At 36.4% G+C, this 16,723-nt stretch overlaps 2 protein-coding genes across 2 annotated transcripts; both read right to left on the minus strand.

Annotated features, from left to right (window-relative positions):
- Positions 1-230: 230 nt before the first annotated feature.
- Positions 231-1,301, minus strand: LOC141602087 (uncharacterized). Its single transcript, XM_074422399.1, has one exon. The coding sequence runs from the start codon at positions 1,299-1,301 to the stop codon at positions 231-233; it is 1,071 nt and encodes a 356-aa protein (XP_074278500.1).
- An 11,996-nt stretch (positions 1,302-13,297) lies between these two features.
- LOC141602089 (uncharacterized) lies at positions 13,298-15,934 on the minus strand. Its single transcript, XM_074422400.1, has 8 exons — positions 15,886-15,934; positions 15,674-15,767; positions 15,518-15,591; positions 15,164-15,430; positions 14,907-15,022; positions 14,499-14,700; positions 14,180-14,413; positions 13,298-14,022 (listed from the first exon to the last, which is right to left on the minus strand). The coding sequence occupies exons 1-8, from the start codon at positions 15,932-15,934 to the stop codon at positions 13,298-13,300; spliced, it is 1,761 nt and encodes a 586-aa protein (XP_074278501.1).
- Positions 15,935-16,723: the final 789 nt, after the last annotated feature.

Below are 16,723 nucleotides of genomic sequence, written 5' to 3' on the forward strand. Positions count from 1 at the left end.
TGATACAATATAGTCAACCATTGGCTCATATGCTTTGTTAAGCACAATGGTGGGCTAAGTAGCATGGTTGTACTAATGGGAATAGAGGTTAATTTTGCAGGTGTGTGCCTCATCTTGATAAACAGAGTCATCCTTGCAGTTATGTCTTCAAAATCTAGACAATATATTGTCCTAGTTAGGTGCCAAAAAAGTACGCTAACTTTGCGGGAACATTTCCTTTGTGAGGTTACTTAGATGATGCCTGCAAGTCTCAAAACATCGTAAGAAACAATGTTTTTCATAGATTGTTGTGATGAAGCATGATCTGTTGATGCAGAAACAACTGTTACTTTGTCTGATGTTCTAGCTCGTGAAAGACCGACATACAACTGTCCATGAGAAAAACAGGGTTTGGGAAGGTAGATAGCAACTTGGTCCAATGTCTGCCCCTGTGATTTATTGATGGTCATTGCAAAACTCAACTTCAAAGGGAACTGATTACCTTGGAACTGAAATGGGAAATTATCAGAAGCTGGTGGCTGCATTTTAATACGTGGGATAAACACATGGTCACCACTGTAATGTCCAGAAGCTATCATGCATTCTACTAGATTAGGCGTAATTCTTTTGCAAATTAGCCTAGTTCCATTGCAGAGACCAGAAGATGGAAGAAGACTTCTAAGCAGAATGACTGGACAATTTTCTTTCAGAATTAATTCATAAGGACTCATGCCTCCTGGACAAAGTGTATTTATGAATTCAGCTGGATAAATGTTGCAGTTATCAGTCAGCATTGAATCGTAGCCTCTATATGTGACAACTTCTCCTGCGAACCTATTTATAAGAAGTGTATTAAAAGCACCAACATCTTCATTCATGGGCGTCAGTATTGATCGCTTGATAAATATATCAGTACCCAATGTGTTAACATCAGCTTCTGGGTATGCAATATCAGCAACTATAGTTATCAACTCTTCTTCTGTACTGCGTGTTTCTACTACAATCCCAGGAGGCAGTTCAATCTGAGCAGTTTCTTCAGCTTGAAGTTCACCATTACCAAGAGCCAAAAGAAATCTGGAAAACTCAGGATCATCTCTAGCTCGAACATTAACGGTTAAGCGATATTTGATCAGTTGAGACCAGATTGCAGAGGAGACCATGCTAGAGTTCACTACTTCTCTTAACGATCTATGAGGGACTACTGGAAGCACTTGGCGAAAGTCACCTACAAACACAATTAATTTCCCACCAAACACCAAATTTGGGTCACATAGATCACGTAGTAAGTGGTCCAAGGCTTCAACTCTTTCCTTCCTTGCCATTGAAGCTTCATCCCATATAATTAAGCTGGTTGCTTGTATTAACGCATCAAGGCTCCCTTGCTTTGGCACTGCGCAGGTCAATGGGACATCCAAATCTAAAGCAATTAAAGAATTGTGACGGAAGTATACAAGAACATATCATGATCATGCCCTCAATCAAGGATCAAGATATTAAAGATAATGGAAGATTTGTTCAAGCATTCATGAGAAGATGAAGCTCAATTAAAGATTGATCAAGCTTGGATAATGAAGTAGCCTACACTCGAAGATCTCCTAACGAAGATTAGAATAGCGTAGGTGATTATCTCGTAATGGTAACGTAAGAATGCGCTTCTTAAATTGGTAAAGTTATAGCTTCACAGCCATAACATTACTTGTTAAAGAGCTCAATGTTATAGCTCTTTTACTATAACATTGAGATGTGAAGTTTATAAAACACACGACAAAATAGTTTTTAAATTGTTTTTGGAAAATCGTTTTGAATGTTTTAGTAAAAGTATTTATTTTACAAGGAAGCTTATTTTAATATTGAGTATGGTTCTACTATGAGCTTATAATTAGTAATTATGATTGAATCAACTTATGAGTTGAGACATCTTGCTAATTAGGGTTTCTAGTTTCTATATACTCTATAATACCCTAAACCGAATTTATCTTACCTAGGGTTTCGTGAAAGAGGAATGGGCTTATGAGTCGTTTCTTTCTCTTACACGATGACTCTTTGTACAAGTTAGGGTTTTGTGTAAATCTTTATAATATTTGATTAGAGATTTAATATCTCTTTTATATTATTTTGATTTATTCTTTCCTAACTTATAAGATATTATTTTTGTAAAGATAGAAGGAAAAGATTGAGTAAATCTTTAAAATAATATTTGGTAAGAGATTTATTATCTCTTTATTATTTGATTTATTCCTTTCTATCTTATAAAAATATTAGGGATGAATAGTCTTTGTGTGAATAGTGCCGCGTGAACAGTCTGCCGTGAATAGTCTTTGTGAATTGTAAAAGGTGAATAGTAGTTTCCTTCTTGCACAATAAGTCTTTGCTTGGATAAGGGTTAAGGTATTAGGATAATATTTGTTAGAGATTTCTTTATCTCCTTATATTATCGTTCCTAATCTCCAAGATATTGGTGAGTTGTTAAGGTAGGAAAATATTATTTATTAAGGCAAGTCTAAAGACACCACACGGCATCTAGGGTTTAGGGAAAATATATTTGATTAGATTATCTTATATTTATCCTATATCTTTCTAAGAGATTGCTTAAATAAAATAAGGAAAGTTGTTATGATTTTTCCTTATTTATTCGGCATATCTAGGATATTAAGGAAAGAATATTAAGTGAATATTTGATAAGATAATCTATTAACAACTTATATCTTTTCCTAAGATTTTATGGATAAAAATAATAAGATATGATTCTATTTCCATATCTTATATTTCGGCCATCTAGGGTTTTTAGTAAACCGAAACCCTTGCTCCTCTTTTACTATAAATACTCCATACTTTACATCATTAAAGTTAAGACCTTTGAGCATAACTTTCATATATTTTCACAAAACAAAAACCGTGTTTTAAAAGCAAGAAAACTGTTTTTTTATTTTCGAAAAAAGGTCGTGTGAATTATAAACTTGTGCATTCGTTCTTATTGTTATCGTTATAAGATAATAGTGCTTAGTTGATTTCTTAACTTGTTCATTAACGTGAACCTTTGTTAGAATCATTAGTGCTTTCTTATTAGCGTAAGTTAGTCACTCGAGTATTTAACGGTACTCATTGAGTTACAGCTAGAGTTAGTTGTACGAGTTGGGTTAGTAAATTTGTAATCCGTAGAAAGGTACTAAATTTATTAATCGAGAATAGTGGACGTAGGTTTCGACTTGTGATACTGAACCACTTCAAAAATCCGTGTGTCTCTTCTTGTTTCGTTCTTTCGTTTACTTTGCTTACAATCGTTAGTTGATTAGTTAAAGTTTAATCAATAAACTTTAAATAATCAATTACATACGCACAATCGAAAAAGCTGTAAAGAAGTTTTAAATCCTCAATTCACCCCCCCCCCCCCTCTTGAGTATTTTGGATCAATAGACTCTTTAATTGGTATCAGAGCCTCGTCCTCTTGATTGCCTAACCGCAAAGAGGCTGATCTATCTTGTTTTTCATTTATCTTATCGTTTTATATTCCATTTTGCCTATCACGTGATAAATGGATTCCAAATATCTCAAGTGTCCCGTCTTTGATGGGAAGAATTATGGATTATGGAAAAACATGATGACTCACTATGTGAAAGGACACGATTGGGAGTGCTGGAGGATTATTCAAAACGGACCACAAAAAATTCTTGTGGCATCCGAGGAAGGCACTACCTATGAGAAGAAAGAAGAGGACTATGTCGAGGCCGACTACAAGAAAGCCGAGAAAAACTCCAAAGCAATAAGTCTTCTGCAAAACGGAATGACTTCCACTGAGTTTGATCGATTCTCTTCATGTTCCACGGCCAAGAAGATATGGGACGGGCTCGAATTAGCTTATGAAGGTACTTCCATTGTTAGGAAGCACCGAATTGATTTGCTTATGCAAAAATATGAGCTATTCATCATGGAGCCTAATGAGTCCTTAGATAGCATGTCTGCAAGGTTCTCAAGCATCATAAACGAACTAAAAAACCTAGGTAGGAAATTTAGTACTGAGGACATTGCTAGAAAGGTTCTTAGGAGCCTTACTAAGAAGTGGCGTGCTAAGGTCACTGCAATGGAGGAATCACGAGATCTTGAGACTCTATCCTATCAAGAACTCATTGGTGCTCTCATGGCCCATGAAATTACTCTCAACAAAGATGACGCTGAACCAAGTCGAAATAAGAGTATGGCCTTAGCGAGCGAAGAAGTAGACTCTGAATTAGAGGATGAAACCGTTTTGTTTGCACGACGTTTCAAAAATAAAATATTTCGAAATAAACAAACAAAATCATCCTACAACAACAACAACAAGTCATTCAACAAGAAGGTTAATGACTCAAAGTCGTCCTTCGCAAATAGAGGTTGCTTTAAATGTGGAGAATCTGGTCATATGATCAAAGATTGTCCAACATGGGAGAAGATAAAGGGCAAGACGAAACGTGAGAAGACAAAAAGAGAATTCAAACAAGTTATGATGGCTTCGTGTTGGGTAGACCTTGACTCAGAAGATGACGAGGAATCTGAAGACGATGAAGTAGCAAACCTTTGTCTCAGCAGTGTCAGTCTTGACCTAATCTCCGACAGTGACGATGAAAGCACAAATTCTCATTCAAACCATTGCTTTCTTGGAGAATCAGACGAGGATGACGATGAAGAGGTAAGTTATCTTGAGCTTAAGAAACGTGTTAGGAAATTGTCTAAAAGTGCTTTAATTCAATTCTTTGAACAATCTCTTGATAAGTGTCACGAACAGGATTTGGAATTGAAAGATCTAAAGGAACAGATTCTCGAAATTGCGGAAGATAATCATACTCTCAAGACTAAAGCTAAGAAGTTGAAGTCTAAAGTTATAGCAGAGAATGCTACAACATTAGATTCTACTATGGCTGAAAAGAAGGAATTAGAGTCCAAAGTTATAGCTAATGAAGCTATAACTTCCGACCTAAAGCTTAATATTAAGCACCTTCAAGCCAAAGTTATAGCTAATGACGCTATAACTTTAGAACTTAAAAAAGTCAGAGAACTTTTGGAAGCTAAGGTCACATCTAATGAAGCTGTGATCTTAAACCAAAAGAAAGAGATAGATTCCCTTTCAAAGCAATTAAAGGAATCTAAAGCCGACATGATCAATGTTAAGAAATAACACACTGATGTTGTGTTTATTCTTAACAAACGATTCCAAGACTTTCGTGATAAGTTTAAAAAGGACAATGATGTAGATCACACGAAATGTCAAGAGGAAGTCAAAACCCTAAAAGACCTTCTCTTACATGCGAGAAAGGTACATGATAAGTGGGAAGGCAGCACGAAAGTCCTAAACTTCTTAAGCGAACAATCTGATAATAATATGAAGATGGGGTTAGGACATGAGTGCTACAGCCGTAGAGATCACTCTAAATGCAAATCAACACCTTCAGATTTTGACTTCAGAAAGAGGAAGTATGCTGATCTTCCTGAATACTTGATTTGCAATTACTGTCGTCATACGGGTCATATCCAAATCAATTGTGTCAAAAAGGCTCATGATTTACGAAAAAATGTCGAACATGCTAAAACTGCTGACACAGTTGTCGAGGATAAGGAAACCCTCATTAATGAACCTAACGAAGAAAGGAACAACAAATTTCGTTGGTTTTATGACATGGCCTTTGACTATTCTAAGAAACCTAGCACCTCACAAAGCCCTTGTAAAACTCAACCCAGTAAACCTATTCATAAGGCAAATAGTCAAGAGAGACCTAGATAAGTTCCGAGACCTAGAGAAGTTCCGAGACCTAGAGAAGTTCCGAGACCTAGAGAAAACCCTAACCCTAGAACACCTCCCAAGCCAAACAAACCTAAAGTTAGAAGAACGGTCATTAAACGTGTTTGGGTTCGAAAGGATTTAGTATTTAGAGTAACTAATAATAAGGGACCCAACTTAGCTTGGGTACCTAAAAACTGTATCTAATCCTTTTGAAGGAAGTAGTGAAAGAAAACAACCAATGGTATCTTGACAGTGGATGTTCAAGACACATGACCGGAGACAAGAATCTATTTCTTTCACTCAAGCCCTTCAATGGAGGAAAAGTGACGTTCGGGGACAACAAAAAGGGAAAGGTTATTGGCGTTGGCAAAATTGGAATTTCTAAGGCTCACGCAATCAGTGATGTTTATCTCGTGGATGGTCTAAAACACAACTTGCTAAGTATATCTCAACTATGCGACAAAGGTAACAAAGTAGTTTTTCATACTGATAGTTGTCGCATTATTATTGAAGGAACTAGCAATGTTATTCTTGAAGGCCACAGAAAAAGGAACGTTTACATGGTGGATTTAAATGATGTGCCTACTAACTCTTTTTCGTGCATGAAAGTTACATTAGATGATCCTTGTTTATGGCATAAACGCTTTGGTCATATTAGCTCACTAACCTTGAATAAACTCAAGAAGTGGGACTTGGTGGAAGGGTTACCTAAGATCAAGTTTGACAAAGAAAAGATGTGTGATACGTGTGCAAGATGTAAACAAGTAAGATCATCGTTCAAGCCAAAAAGAGTAGTAAGAACAAATCAAGCCTTGGAATTAGTACACATGGATTTATGTGGACCTATGAAGGTAAGGAGTAGAGGAGGATCCAGGTACGTCTTTGTTCTTATAGATGACTACTCAAGGTATGTATGGCCTATCTTTCTTCATTCAAAAGACGAAACGTTTGATGAATTTGATTGTCTTATGAAACTTGTTCAAAACAAATATAAGACTAATCTAGTATCTATTCGTACGGATCATGGCACCGAATTTGATAACCAAACTTTTATAGAATATTGTCGAGTTAATGGTGTAGGGCATAACTTTTCTGCACCAAGAATTCCTCAACAAAACGGTGTCGTTGAACGTATGAATAGAACCTTAGAAGATATGGCACGTACAATGCTCTTGTGTAGTGGTTTACCTCGTAACTTTTGGGCTGAAGCCATTAGTACTTCTTGCTACATCCATAATCGTGCTATGATCCGACCTATCCTTAAGAAAACCCCCTACGAACTCCTTAGAGGTCGAAAACCTAATATCTCCCATCTTCGTTGTTTTGGGAGTAAATGTTTTGTACATAATAATGGTAAAAACCGTTTAAGTAAATTCGACCCTAGGAGTGATGAGGCAATTTTCATAGGATACTTAGATCATAGCAAGGCTTATAAGGTCTTCAATAAAAGGACTCTTTGTATTGAAGAAAGTGTACACGTTATTTTTGATGAGGATAACGTGTTCGATAAGCCATTACAGGATGAGGAAGAAGACTTGGATGAGCCCGACTTTCGTCTCTCTAGAGACGATCCCCCGGATTTGGAATTAGAGGATAATGAGATTGAGGGAATAAACGATGAACTTGATCGTTCCTCTAAAGACAAAAAGGAGAAGGACAAAGTTATAGTTGATGATACTATAACATCCACTCAAAATAAGAACTCCCAAACCAATGTTATAGATGATGTTACTGTAACATTGAATCCAAATCAAGGTGTAGAGTCCGAGGTTATAATCGACTCAAACACAACACCCGAATTGGATTAAGGGGGAATTTCCCCTAATTCCGAACCAAATGAAGTCGGGACAAGCTCAAATAACGATGGTGAACCAAGCACTTCTACGAAGTGGAAATATAAGAATTCACACCCCATGGACAATATTCTTGGGAATATTAAGAAGGGTGTTCAAACAAGACGTTCCTTGAACAATTTCTGCTCTTTCTACTCTTTCCTATCCATGATCAAACCAAAGAACATCAATGAAGCTCTTGCTGAATCAGATTGGATTGTAGCTATGCAAGAAGAGCTACAACAGTTCGAAAGAAACAAGGTTTGACATTTAGTTCCTAGACCAAAAGATCGAACAGTCATTGGAACTCGGTGGGTCTTCAGGAACAAATTGGATGATGCCGGGGTCATTGTCAGAAACAAAGCAAGATTGGTGGTCCAAGGGTATAATCAACAAGAAGGAATAGATTATGACGAGACTTTCGCTTTTTGTTGCTCGTCTTGAAGCTATTAGACTTCTGATAGCATTCGCCGCACACAAGGGAATGAAGCTCTTCCAGATGGACGTCAAGACAGCATTCCTGAACGGATATTTACAAGAAGAAGTCTTCGTTGAACAACCCCCTGGTTTTAAGAATATCAAATTTGAGGATCATGTGTTCAAATTGGATAAAGATTTCTACGGCTTGAAGCAAGCACCTAGGGCTTAGTACGATCGATTATCTAAGTTTCTACTTGACAGTGGATTCAGTAGAGGATCCGTAGACAAAACCCTATTTCTAAAAACTGAGGATTCTGACCTTCTGGTTGTTCAAATATACGTCGATGATATCATCTTTGGATCGACCAACCGAAGTCTATGCAAATACTTTTCTGAATTGATGACTTCCGAGTTCGAGATGAGTATGATAGGAGAATTGAAATTCTTCCTAGGTCTGCAAATACAACAAACAGATGAAGGCATTAAGATCCATCAACAGAAATACATCAAAGAGTTGATTCGGAAATTCGGGATGGAAAATTCACACGCTATGCCTACTCCAATGGTCGAGAACAAGAAATTGACATTGGACGAAAACGGTAAATCAGTTGATGAAACTACTTACCGTGGGATGATTGGGTCATTGTTATATTTGACCGCAAGTAGACCCGATATCATGTTTAGCGTATGCGTTTGTGCGAGATATCAATCGTCTCCCAAAGAATCGCATATGACGGCCGTAAAACGAATTTTACGTTACTTAATTGGAACGGCCAACTTATACCTATGGTATCCAATGGAGTGCAATTTTGATCTAGTCGGTTATTCCGATGCCGACTACGCGGGATGTTCTCTAGACAGGAAAAGCACGTCGGGTGTCGCCACATTTGTCGGACCATGTATCATCACGTGGGGTTCGAAGAAACAAAATTCGGTTGCTCTCTCAACCGCTGAAGCCGAATATATTGCTGCAGGACTGGTATGTACTCAACTTTTATGGCTTAAGCAACAATTACGTGATTATGGTGTTGATGTAGGATGTATTCCTATTTTGTGTGATAATACTAGTGCGATAATAATTTCTAAAAATCCGGCACAACATTCACGTACCAAACATATTGAAATTAGACACCATTTTATACGAGACCATGTTGAGAAGGGGAATATAAAACTTGAATTTTGTAGTACTGAAAAACAATGGGCAGACATTTTGACAAAATCATTAGCTAGAGGACGTTTTGAGACTTTACGGTTGGAAATTGGTTTAATCGGTGGCACCTAAACTATCATAATTATTTCCTAACCGTATGACTGGCTAGTTAAGATGAGATTATATGACTGTGTTCGTATTTTCCGTTGCAAGTACATTCTGATATAGTATTTTATTATCTTATGAGAATATTCCATTTGCTAGTCCATATATTTTGTGTTGTATACAAACCATAACTCTTGTTCATCACATATACATTCTAAGGTTTAGAGATTCATAAACCAATGACATTCATGATTGGTTTGATTTAGGATGTGAGTAGTACTCCTTACATGGCATGTAACATCAAATTGCATAAGCATGAAATTTGTCTCTTATTACCTGTATACACTCGGGTTTGTGGTGGTTACACGTGTGGAGAGGCAACCCTTCCTTTACGTTTTACCTACTAACCTCACATTAGCCAAATTTGCCTTATTTTGACCTATTTATTCAACTACATTCCATATGGCCTACCCTTGTCAAGCTAGTCTTGTTGGTAAGTTTGGAAGTCTTGTTGTGGTCAATTTTGTTGCTTTTGTGATGGATATTGGAAGGAAGAAGAAAATGATGGAATGAAACAAAAAAAAAAAAGAAATGAGAAAAATAAAAAAAAAATAAAAAAAAAAAGGAGAAAAATGATACTATATAAAAAAAAACGGAAAGATAAAAATCTCTTATTACTCCTATTCTTATCATTCCATATTACTTGAGGAGAAGAACTTGTTGATGTGAGTGAGTTTGTGCCATACTTGGCATGGTGTATCATCCTTTATGTTGGGTTGGAAAGTGGAATATGGTTACCTTTGATTGTGATCGGTGCTAGCTTGGCTTTTACCTCCACATATCCAAATTATTTTGCCCCTTCTTACCCAATTACCTCACCTCACATTCATATGTAAGTCCTCGGCATGTGTTTTGGATCTCGATTGGTTGGAGTGTATATGTACGGTTACTAGAGATATCTATCATGTTAGATTGCATGCATGCTTTTGTAGGTCGTAGTTAGGTGAGTGACTAATTCTCTTCTCTCCTAAAAAATCTCTATTCATCTCGGTTTGTATTACACACTCTATATTTAGAGCTTGCTTATGTTGAAATCGTTCTTATACTATAATATGTGCTTTGATTAATATATATTTCTTGCCTCGGTTGATATCATTCTAGTCGTTTTATGTCTGTTCTCGTCTTTTCGATGATGTCAAGAGGGGGAAGAAATAACCATGATCTAGTATTTGCCTAAGCTTGCTCCTTGTCAAGACCAACTGTCTCTTAAAGTCCTTAAGTTTCGGTTTTTGAAAAATTATCTTGATCTTGCGTTGATCTTTATCTATAAAGATAACGGTATTATATTGAGGGGGAACTACATACTTAGTCACAATTTTAGGAGACTTTCCATCATCAAAAAGGGGGAATTTGTTGAACCATATAGAATATATGTTTATGTTTTGATGATGTCAAGAGTGCTTTATACTTTATATACTCGTTGCGCGTAATTGTTTGTTTAGTCTTTTAGATTGGACTTACTAATCGCAAGTATTAAAGAATTGTGACGGAAGTATACAAGAACATATCATGATCATGCCCTCAATCAAGGATCAAGATATTAAAGATAATGGAAGATTTGTTCAAGCATTCATGAGAAGATGAAGCTCAATTAAAGATTGATCAAGCTTGGATAATGAAGTAGCCTACACTCGAAGATCTCCTAACGAAGATTAGAATAGCGTAGGTGATTATCTCGTAATGGTAACGTAAGAATGCACCTCTTAAATTGGTAAAGTTATAGCTTCACAGCCATAACATTACTTGTTAAAGAGCTCAATGTTATAGCTCTTCTACTATAACATTAAGATGTGAAGTTTATAAAACACACGACAAAATAGTTTTTAAATTGTTTTTGGAAAATCCTTTTGAATGTTTTAGTAAAAGTATTTATTTTACAAGGGAGCTTATTTTAATATTGAGTATGGTTCTACTATGAGCTTATAATTAGTAATTATGATTGAATCAACTTATGAGTTGAGACATCTTGCTAATTAGGGTTTCTAGTTTCTACATACTCTATAATACCCTAAACCTAATTTATCTTACCTAGGGTTTCGTGAAAGAGGAATAGGCTTATGAGTCGTTTCTTTCTCTTACACGATGACTCTTTGTACAACTTAGGGTTTTGTGTAAATCTTTATAATATTTGATTAGATATTTAATATCTCTTTTATATTATTTTGATTTATTCTTTCCTAACTTATAAGATATTATTTTTGTAAAGATAGAAGGAAAAGATTGAGTAAATCTTTAAAATAATATTTGGTAAGAGATTTATTATCTCTTTATTATTTGATTTATTCCTTTCTATCTTATAAAAATATTAGGGATGAATAGTGTTGTGTGAATAGTGCCGCGTGAACAGTGCCGTGAATAGTGCTGTGAATAGTAAAACGTGAATAGTAGTTTCCTTCTTGCACAATAAGTCTTTGCTTGGATAAGGGTTAAGGTATTAGGATAATATTTGTTAGAGATTTCTTTATCTCCTTATATTATCTTTCCTAATCTCCAAGATATTGGTGAGTTGTTAAGATAGGAAAATATTATTTATTAAGGCAAGTCTAAAGACACCACACGGCATCTAGGGTTTAAGGAAAATATATTTGATTAGATTATCTTATATTTATCCTATATCTTTCTAAGAGATTGCTTAAATAAAATAAGGAAAGTTGTTATGATTTTTCCTTATTCATTCGGCATATCTAGGATATTAAGGAAAGAATATTAAGTGGATATTTGATAAGATAATCTATTAACAACTTATATCTTTTCCTAAGATTTTATGGATAAAAATAACAAGATATGAATCTATTTCCATATCTTATATTTCGGCCATCTAGGGTTTTTAGTAAACCGAAACCCTTGCTCCTCTTTTACTATAAATACTACATACTTTACATCATTAAAGTTAAGACCTTTGAGCATAACTTTCATATATTTTCACAAAACAAAAACCGTGTTTTAAAAGCAAGAAAACCATTTTTTTATTTTCGAAAAAAGGACGTGTGAATTATAAACTTGTGCATTCGTTCTTATTGTTATCGTTATAAGATAATAGTGCTTAGTTGATTTCTTAACTTGTTCATTAACGTGAACCTTTGTTAGAATCATTAGTGCTTTCTTATTAGCGTAAGTTAGTCACTCGAGTATTTAACGGTACTCATTGAGTTACTGACTAGTAGAGTTAGTTGTACGAGTTGGGTTAGTAAATTTGTAATCCGTAGAAAGGTACTAAATTTATTAATCGAGAATAGTGGACGTAGGTTTCGACTTGTGAAACTGAACCACTTCAAAAATCCGTGTGTCTCTTCTTGTTTCGTTCTTTCGTTTACTTTGCTTACAATCGTTAGTTGATTAGTTAAAGTTTAATCAATAAACTTTAAATAATCAATTACATACGCACAATCGAAAAAGCTGTAAAGAAGTTTTAAATCCTCAATTCACCCCCCCCCCCCCCCTCTTGAGTATTTTGGATCAATAGACTCTTTAGACGTCGTAGAGCAGAAGGCATCTGTACATTACATGCTTCAACAAGGCACAAAACGACCATATTATCTTCTTCAATTAACCTGAGTTCTAATGCAGCTTCTTGGTAAGTTGAGCAACAATCACCGTTGACTGTTTTAAGATCTTCAAAAGATTTGGGAGATTTAACATGATTAAGTAGCAATATCAAGAAATACCGTTCTCCTTCTGATGGTGAAACAAACACAAGCCGAGCTATTACAAGTAGTTTATTTCTTCTTTTGAACCAAGTCCGTTCTGTCTTATCCCATCTATAGTGTTCAGTAAATTAGCTATATAAGTACCTTTCAGTTGTTTTGTGTTCATTGTCGTTGTTAATCTTGAAGAATTCAGTTAATGGTGTCCTGATCCGCTTTTCATTGGAAACTACCCGAGTTAGGTTTTCATAAGGCCTTAATTGTATTGCCTGCATGCCTGGAAGATGTATTGGAAGTGGCATGACTGGTGGATGGATCTCGAACAGATCAAACCCATAAATCCGCCACATTGCCTCTATTGAGGAAACCCAGGCGTCGGTGATCTGGTGCTATTTTGAATTTCATCAACTACTTGTACTGCATCTCCTGCTGCTATATTGAACGATATCTTATCGTGACCTCTGTAGACATACTTATATAAATATTTAACTGCTTGTATGGTGGAGAAGACTTCAACATTTAAGTGACAATCGAACAGGTCAAGGAGGTATGGGTTATATGGAATAACCCAATGGTTGTCGAGTTGCTCACCCCTTATCTTAGCACTATCTCCTATCTTACGTCGCCTGTAGACAGGATATCCATCTGAACTATTAGTTGTTGAAACTGCAAATTGCTTCGGATACGCATACTTGCATCGGCCTTTGCTACTTTTGTGCTGCATGCATTGACGTTCAGGGTCTAGGTGGCCACAAGGCCCATGCATCATATGCTTTAGCACAACCTTGCGCAGGCTTACATTAGTCACTGGCGGGATCTCAGCACTAACAAACTTGTCAAAGTCGTCAATACAGTTCATCTTACTGCCAGGCTTCATTATTAGCAGAATATGTGCATGTGGAAGGCCCCTTTTTTGAAATTCATCTACATACACAAATGCAGCAACTTCTCCAAAGATCTTATCTTCAACCAGCTTTTTCTTCAATGCTAGCAACTTTGCGCGAAACACTCTAGCTACTATATCTGGACGATTCTGAGCTTCTTCTCCAGGAGCCAGCTCTCTTTTTATTTTAGGCCAGCCTGCATTGCAGGTAACAGTTATAAAAAAAATCTGGTTTCCCATAGCGCTGTACAAAAGCCATTGCATTAAGATACCTCCTTTTCATATCCCTAGGTCCTCCAATATAAGTTGCGGGAAGGATAACTCGTCTACCAACGTTAGTTGCACACTGCTCACCTGCATCTATTGTGTCAAGTAAACCCTGATACAATTCAGACCTTATAGTATCTTGGTTGTTTCGGAAATAGTCCAAGCGAGTGTTCTCTAATTTTATGTACATATCAACCATATATTGCTGTAAACATCTCCCAGCTCTTAACAGCATGTTCCGTGGCTTGTTCTGCAGCTTGTAGCAGTAGTACTCAAGGTAAGACACATTGCGTTCTTGTGAGCCTGGTCTCTGTAAACTTCCTGCAAGAAGGATTTATGATTGAGTTAGGTGGTCGTGCATAGGGGTGAGGCCATGACTTAATGGGGCACTAAAATCAATGCTTACTTTGTGCTTCTGCATTTCGTAATCCTTCAGCATTTTCAAATGTGGAAGGTAGGGGCATTTCACCTTGGCTAGATAACGCTGTATTTGTAATAGAAGCAAGGGTCATACTACTATGACTTGTTGATGCTGTATCTGCTTGGATAATACGCTTTTTCAAACCTTGGTGCCAACCACACTCTCCACATGGGAAAAGAAGAGGATACTAAAGCGGGTCATAACAACCATAGTAGTGCATAATTCTATGAGAAGCTTGTGATCGCCCAGTTACTAAGATATGGGGTCCACTGGTTTCACCTAATGTCGTATCATCGGCCCAGATGACAGCAACTTCATCAGACGTAGGTGCATTGCTTACACTTGGTCTCTTGTAGGATTTTTCTCAATACGTATCTGTGTATTGTCAGTTACGTTAATATTCTTTAATGATCGGAAGAAACGTGCATATGGGTTTGATTGTGTTATATTCATCAGTATGTCAATAACATTCTGATCTAGGTCTGAAAAGCACCCAGAGCGATTAGCAGCTTCATGTTGACCATCATAAAAGTATAATTACAAATACTTTGGACTTCCGTCTGTTGGCACAAGATCTGGAACGTTGTGGTAGATCTGACCATGAAGCTTAAACACATAGATTCCTTGTTGTGTATCTGCCTAAGTTTTGCCTCCAATTGAGCTGAAAGCAAATAAGTTATTATAGAGGCGTGCATATTTCCTGAAATGAGTAGACAGTGGGTCTGGAGACGTGTATAATCTGGACAATGCTACAGGATAGTTGTTGGATGGTAGCACTATTGTTCCATCTCCGCAACAAAATGTACGGGACTCAGAAGCAATTCTCTTTGCTAGACACTTTGTACATGACTGGGCAACTGGTAGTTGGAGAGGTTTCCCTGGAAGCGGTTGCCCAATCATAGCAGCAGGCAAATGCACTGCAAAGTTGTAACATGAAGTAAAAAGCTAAATACTTATATATGCATATAGGACAATAGTTAAACTACAACTGATAAAAAATATACCTTGTTGTTTTGGTGTTATAGGCTGTTTGCGTATTTTGTTTGGATCTCCTGGACCACTTCTGCTTTGACGGCACCTAATGTTTAGAGATAAAGCTTTAATTCATGCCTTAATGATATAATCTCATAATACAGACTAATGTGTGGTTAGAGCATTACTTTGGAACAGCAGCTAGAGACTGGACTTGTGTCCTACATTTTCTCTTTGTCCGGCTAGTTGCAGATGTACTTGGGTAGTATGGGAAGTCATCATCTACAAATAAGCATGAAACATCACATAGACTCAAGGTAAATAAGCTATAAACATCAATATCAAACTAATTCTGAAAAGTGTAACTTGACTTGTTCACTTACCCATCTAATTAATATACAGAGCATATGTAAAAGTGCAAGCCCTTTGTCCTCTGCAATTTTCTGCATGCTAAATGGTTAGTTTTATTGCTTAATAAGTATTACATCAATGGGGACTGCTCTTGTAATATACAAGGTAAGAATACGCACAGAGAAAGAAGCATCTATTATGCTGTGAGCGTAAATGATCAATAATCTAATAATTAGGTGTGGATAGAACCAATCTTACGCTGAACAATTTCCACTGAAGGCATGTCACTTTGATTCAGAGGAACAAACTATTGTCAGGGCACCGTAGTACCCCAAATAATCAAAAGTTTTAAATTATTAATGAGCGTATTTAATCTATAATTGTAGTATAGACACGGCAATTCTGAAGGCGTAGTTTTACAGGCTAATTTAGAACAAACCTGCAACTTTTAAAACTAATTCAGGGCTAACAAATCTTAGGAAATACTTGATAAATATTCAACTGCATTAAAAATTACTTAAGATAGCTGTAAGTAGTTGAGGATTACAGTACAGACATATACTTTGACTGCAGAAATTGAAAACACAATGACATCTTCTAATGTCTGCTAAAGAACTTACAATACACCTTGCCTTATAAAATACAGGCTAGCTATAGAACAAGTAGCGCTACTGAAGAGAAACATAGCTAACATGGACATTATTATAGTAACTCAGTGTTACTGCCCAGTTCTCACAAAATAAAAAGCAAAAGCAACTACGCATATAATACATGGCTTATAAAAAGCAAAAGCAACTACGCCCAGTTTTTTGATAAGAAAACTACAAGCAACGCCATCAGTCTGGAAGTGTGGTTGCAAGTAAGCAAAAGAGCATCAGTGGAGAACC

The sequence above is a fragment of the Silene latifolia genome, chromosome 9 (assembly GCF_048544455.1).
Source record: "Silene latifolia isolate original U9 population chromosome 9, ASM4854445v1, whole genome shotgun sequence".
In the NCBI taxonomy this organism is placed as follows: Eukaryota; Viridiplantae; Streptophyta; class Magnoliopsida; order Caryophyllales; family Caryophyllaceae; genus Silene; species Silene latifolia.

Bases quoted from the DNA above. Each gene is read 5' to 3' on its own strand.
- LOC141602087 (XM_074422399.1), bottom strand. From the start codon at position 1,301: ATGGCAAGGAAGGAAAGAGTTGAAGCCTTGGACCACTTACTACGTGAT.
- LOC141602089 (XM_074422400.1), bottom strand. From the start codon at position 15,934: ATGCAGAAAATTGCAGAGGACAAAGGGCTTGCACTTTTACATATGCTC. The intron at 15,592-15,673 runs GTAATGCTCTAA...TCTAAACATTAG, and splicing joins TCTCTAGCTGCTGTTCCAAA to GTGCCGTCAAAGCAGAAGTG. The intron at 14,701-14,906 runs GTAACTGACAAT...GACCCGCTTTAG, and splicing joins GATCATTAAAGAATATTAAC to TATCCTCTTCTTTTCCCATG.